This window comes from Microtus ochrogaster, chromosome 7 (genome assembly GCF_000317375.1).
Source record: "Microtus ochrogaster isolate Prairie Vole_2 chromosome 7, MicOch1.0, whole genome shotgun sequence".
Taxonomy (NCBI): Eukaryota; Metazoa; Chordata; class Mammalia; order Rodentia; family Cricetidae; genus Microtus; species Microtus ochrogaster.
The window spans coordinates 18,937,553-18,943,759 of NC_022014.1; the positions used below are offsets into that span (position 1 = coordinate 18,937,553).

The 6,207-nt window shown below is 40.2% G+C and overlaps 1 protein-coding gene across 1 annotated transcript in view; it reads right to left on the reverse strand.

Annotated features, from left to right (window-relative positions):
• Nucleotides 1-6,207, reverse strand: part of Atad5 (ATPase family, AAA domain containing 5) — a 45,937-nt gene that overhangs the window by 16,736 nt on the left and 22,994 nt on the right. The window contains exons 11-14 of the mRNA XM_013347014.2: nt 3,344-3,440; nt 1,899-1,978; nt 1,519-1,655; nt 388-538 (exon numbers count right to left, since the gene is read on the reverse strand). Of these exons, the coding sequence (XP_013202468.1) occupies nt 388-538; nt 1,519-1,655; nt 1,899-1,978; nt 3,344-3,440 (465 nt within the window). The remainder of the gene's footprint in view (nt 1-387; nt 539-1,518; nt 1,656-1,898; nt 1,979-3,343; nt 3,441-6,207) is intronic.

A 6,207-nucleotide genomic window follows, 5' to 3' on the forward strand; every position in this document is an offset into this window, starting at 1 on the left:
GCCAGGCAGTGGTGGCGCACGCCTTTAATCCCAGTACTCGGGAGGGGGGGGGGGGGGGGGGATAGTATCTCTGCTCTCACTTTTATCAGTAGTTTCACATTTCCCTGGCAGAGGCAGGTGGATCTCTGGGAGTTCGAGAACAGCCAGCCTGGTCTACAAGAGCTAGTTCCAGGACAGGCTCCAAAACCACAAAGAAACCCCCCCATTCCTGTATTTCAGTCATACCAGAGAAACAAATCTATTATAGTCCGTAACCAGCGGCTTACAAGAAATGTAGGGAAGGAGACTACGGTGACTGACACCATGAGAATACACTTAGAAGTCAAATCCATAGTGTGACAGGGACGCAGTTCTTCAGCACATAAATGACAGGAATATGTTACTTACTTGGTGACTTGCCAATGTTGTAGTTATTAAAGAAGCAGGGCTTTTGGGAGTTTACACCTTGTTTATCTACTTGATGGGACTGGGTAGCTTCCTTCAGCTGAGACAGGATTTGTCTACCACTTCTCTGGGAAGAGGCATTCACTTCAAATATCTAAAAAAGGAATATGTATTTTTAAAAGGCAAATCTTTTCTTTATTTCCTTTCATCTTTTCAAGACAGGGTCTCACACAGTAGCCTAGGTTGGGCTCAAATGCAAAATACAAAGCACTTCTGCCTCAGCCCTTGGTTTCCTGAGTGTTAGGATTAAAAGTGTGAACCATCACACCTGCTTCCTCCTCTGCAGCTGGCTGTCCTAGTGGGAGTGTGTGCATGGGGAGGCCAGAGGATGACCTTGGGTGTCCTCAATCTCTCCCCACCTTGTTTCTTAAGAAACAAGGGTCTTTTGATCCCTGGTGATGGAGCACACTTGTAATCCTAGCACTGAAGAAGGCAGAAGCAGGTGAATCTCTGAGTTCTGAGTCAGCCTTGTCTACACAGAAACCCTGTCTCAACCAAAACAAAAAAAGAAGGGAAAGAAGGAAAAAAGGAAGGGAGGGAGGGAGGGAGGGAGGAAGGAAGGGAAAAAAGGGGCTTTTGGTGAACCTGATATTCATGACTAGTGAGGCCAGCTGATATGCTCCATCAATCTGCCTGATTGTTCCTCCCCAGCCCTGGGACAACAGATTTGCACTGCTTAGCAGCTTGTCACAGGTGCTGGGGAATATGAACTTAGTCCTCAAGCACCTTTTCAACTGAGTCATCTTCCCACCACCTTTTTCTCCTTTTTGAAACAGGGCATTAGCCAGGTAGTGGTGGCACATGCCTTTAATCCCAGAGGCAGGAGGATCTCTGTGAGTTCAAAGCCAGCCTGGTCTACAAAGCGAGTTCCAAGACATCCAGGACTGTTTCACAGAGAAACCCTGTCTCGAAAAACCAAAAAATAAAATAAAATAAAGAAAAGAAAAGAAACAGGGCTTCATTAACACAGGCTGGCTTTGTATTTCTGCTTCACCAGTTTAATGCTAGAACTACAAGAACACTGGCAAGTTTATTTTTCTGTTCTTATTTGAATATTCATTGTAGCTAACTGACCTTAAATCCAAGCTCCTGGGCACAAGCATACACAGCAGCAGTTTTTCCCACTCCTGTTGGCCCTGTTATCAGAACAGTGTTGCAAAGATGACACTCTTCATCATCTGAACTGCCTTTAAAGTCTGTATCCCATGAATCTGGAAAATTATTCAAATACAAATAAAATGATTAATTGCTTAGGTAGCTCTTATTCCTCATGAAACACAGCAATGATTTAAATCCCACAGATTTCCTGCCAATAAATACTATAAAATGAATTCTCAAAGAATAAAAAAAATCAAATATGAAATATACGGATCCTTAATTTATGCAAATTTTAGCTAATCTAACTCTAAAAATGTCCAATGAATAAAAAACAAAAAAACTATAATTCAAAATACCTTCCTGTTTTTCATCTCTTTTTCCTTTCAAATTTTGTCTTTCTTCCAGTTCAGCTCTTCTTTTCCAGTCCTTTAACCAACTGTCATAAAAGAAATGAGTTAATACAAATAATTTAAACTGCTGGGCAGTGGTGGAATATTTATTTAATCCCAGCACTCAGGAGACAGAGGCAGATGGAGTTCTGTGAGTTTGAGGCTAGCCTATCCCACAAAGCAAGTTCTAGGACAGCTAGAGCTGACACAGAAAAACCCTGTCTTGAAAAACAAACAAAAATAAAAAAAAAAAAAAAAGAAGAAGAACAACTCAGGCTGTCAGGCACCTTTACCCACTGAGTCATCATGATGATCCCTAGAGGTTTATTTTTTTGAGACAGGCTCTGGCTATGTTATTGACCTTCAACTCAAAATGATTCTCTTTCCTCAGCCTCCCAATGTACTAGGATTACAGGAGTACACCCGATGATGCCAGGCTCTGAAAAGGCAATTTTGTTTTGGAGACATTATATAGCTCTGGCTATCCTGGAACTCACTGTTTAGACCAGACTTTCCTTGCATTTACAGGAGATCCACCTGCCTCCCAATTGTTGGGATTAAAGACGCATACCACTATGCCCAGCTTTTGGAAAGGTAATTTGAAATCCTAAGAATGACCACTAAAGATACACTATAATGAACCTTACAAAGCCAGTCAATTTTAGCTTTGGAACTGCAGACCTGAATTAATAGTAACACAACCCTGCTGGTTAGAAAGCAAGAATTGCTGGGTGGTGGTGGCACACGCCTTTATTCCCAGTACTAGTGAGGCAGAAGCAGATGGATCTCTGTGAGCTGGAGGCCAGTCTGGTCTACAGAGCTAGTTCTAGGACAGCCAAGGCTACACAAAGAAAACAAAAACAAACAAAATGTATAATTGTCTCAAAAAACAAACAAAAATGTATAACTTAATATGTACCTAAGATTTTTTTTTTAAAAATAAGAGTATCATGTAATCCAAGAAACCTAAAACTTGCTATGTAGTTCAAACTGGCATTTAATGGTCCTCTTGCATCCACCTCTAGACTGCTGGGATTACAGGTGTCAAAATCATGACCAGCAAATATAAATTTGTTTGAAAAGTTAATGCGATAGTTTCAATAGTGGTAACAGAAATAAAAAGAAGAACTTTTTTTTTTTTTGGAAACAGGGTTTTTCAAAACAACCTTAGCTGTCCTGGAACACAATCTGTAGACAGACTGGTCTTGAACTCACAGTTATCTACCTGCCTCTGCTTCTCTAGTGCTGCCCTAGTACACCATCAAGCCAAAAAAAGAAACTTTTTACTTGAAATTATTTCAAAAAAAGACTTTTCCATATAATATAATTACTTTGTAGTTTTCAAATTTTAGTCTAAATAGCAAAACTACATCAATAAACTATTTCTTAATTCCTTTACAAATTTTACCAACCTATATAACTTTTTGATAGCTAACTCATTGCCTATGAGTTCACCCGAAGTCTGAGGCTGGTACTTTTCTGTCCAAAGCATGTCTTCAGTTCCAGAATCTAAAGCAAGAATAAGTATACATAGGCATTATTCATTCTTTGACATAAGAAAACATTCTTAGATACTTATTTTATTACAAGTGTAATAAAAACATCTATAGAAATAACTTTATAAGATGCAAAAATGAATTTTTTAAACATTACATTTAAAATTTGTCATACCAAACTCAATCACCTTTAAAAAAACAAAACACATGCACACACAAAATAACCAACTGCACACCTTTAATCTCAGCAATCGTGAGGCAGAGGCATGTAGATCTCCAAATACGAGACTAATCTTGTCTACATAGTGAATTCCAGGCCAGCCCATGCTACAAAATGAGACCCTGTCTTAAATAAATAAATTAGAAGACAATTAAAAACAGAGTAATGTATGTGCATCACAACCTTTAATAACTACATTTTAAATTACCATATTTGATAATATGAACGATTAAGAATAGCGTGTAGTACACAAACCAGTAGGCTAGCTAAACAAAAGCAGTCTCTGATCTATGAAGCCAATCTGAATAAAGAGACAAAGACTACACTTCTAACAGAAGATTCCCAAGATGGCAATTCTCACCAAACTAATATGCCAACCAATGAAAACTCAAAATCCCAATGGGATTTATAAAGGTGAGAAAATTTATAGGATACTTAAAAAAGTCAATTCATAAAAATATCCCTCATGGTAGGTGATGGGGCTGGAGAAATGGCTCTCTGGACGCTAAGAGCACTGGCTGCTCTTCCAGAGGACCCAAGGTTCTTCTCACATCCACATGATGGTTCACAATTGTCTAACTCCAGTTCCGGGAGATCCAGTGCCCTCTTCTGGCCTTTGCCAGCACCATCTACACATGTGGTGTACAGATATACATGCAGGAAAAACACCCATGCACATAAAATAAAATAAGAATTTTGCCAGGTGGTGGTGGCGCACGCCTTTAATCCCAGCACTCGGGAGGCAGAAGCAGGAGGATCTTTGGGAGTTCGAGGTCAGGCTGGTCTACAAGAGCTAGTTCCAGGACAGGCTCCAAAAGCTACAGAGAAACCCTGCCTCGAAAAATAATAATAATAATAATAACAATTTCTTTTAATAAAATGGTAGGTGACATGCCATATCAAATATTAAAACATTCCATAAATTGTATATAAAATAGATGAGATCAGGCAGAAATCCTTAATAAATAAATAAATTTAAAATAAAAAAAAAATAAATAAATAAAATTAAAAAAAAAAGATGAGATCAGCCTCACTGAGAGGGTGGGGCTGATCTAATGGGAGCTCATCAAGGCCAGTTGGACTGGGACTGAAAAAGCATGGGATAAAACTGGACTCTCTGAACATGGCGGACAATGAGGGCTGATGAGAAGCCAAGGACAACGGCACTGGTTTTGATCCTACTGCTTGTACTGGCTTTGTGGGAGCCTAGCCTGTTTGGATGCTCACCTTCCTAGACCTGGATGGAGGAGGGAGGACCTTGGACTTCCCACAGGGCAGGGAACCCTGACTGCTCTTAGGACTGGAGAGGGAGGGGGAGGGGATGGGGGGGTGGGGAGTAGGGGGGAGGGAGAGGGAAAAGGGAGGCGGGGTGGAGGCGGAAATTTTTAATTTAAAAAAATGTAAAAAAAAAAATAGATGAATTAAATCAACACAATAGAATCTAGTGTGGTAGTACATGTCTTTAATCCCAACACTCAGAAAGCAGAGGCAAAAGGATCTATGAATTTGAGCCCAGCCTTGCCTTCAGAGTGAGTTCCAGGACAGCCAGTACAGACAAAAACCCTGTCTCAATAAACAAAAAACTGGGTGGTGACTTTTAATCTCAGCCCTTGGGAGTTAGAGGCAGGTGGATCTCCAAGAGTTCAAGGCCAGCCTGGTCCACAGAGCAAGTTCCAGGACTGGCTACGTAGCTACTGAGAAACCCTTTCTCAAAACAAAAACACCACCAAAAAAACTGGGCAGTGTGGCGCACACCTATTAATACAAGCACTCATAGAGAGGCAGAGACGATGTCTGTGAGTTTGAGGCCAAGCCTGGCCTATAGAGTGAGTTCCAGGACAGCCAAGGTTACACAGAGAAACCCTGTTTTGAAAAATAAAAAACAAACAAAAAAATTAAGAAACAAAAAATAACAATAGGGGCTGGAGAGATGGCTCAGTGGTTAAGAGCACTGACTGCTCTTCCAGAGGACCTAGGTTCGATTCCCAGCACCCACATGACAGCTAACAACTGTCTGTAACTCCAGTTCCAGAGGATCTAACACAGTCACACCAATGTACATAAAATAAAGTTAAATAAATTATAAAAAATATTAAAAAAAAAATAACAAAAAAATTAACTCAATAGAGTATTTTGCACAAGATGTGTGGACGTGTGTGTGTACATATATGCTGAATAGGAATGTGTAGAAAGGCAAAATATACTGAAAAACAATATAAATAGTATGATTACAGGAAACAAAAGTTTACCTCCCTCCCTCCCTTCATTTCCTTCTATAGGTCTGGGGATTGACCTACCACTGTGCCATAGCCTCAGAAACAGTTCCCACTATGTTTCTCAGGCTGGCCTTCAACTCAACGCTATAGCACAGGTAAGACTTTAAACCTGTAATCCTTCTGAATGGGTTCCTAAGTACCTTGGATCACTGGCCTGCATTACCAGTCCTGGCTGATCTCTGGCTTAAAAAAACAGACCCTACAGAGCTAGTTCCAGGACAGGCACCAAAGCCACAGAGAAACCCTGTCTCGAAAAACCAAAAACAAACAAACAAACAAAAAAA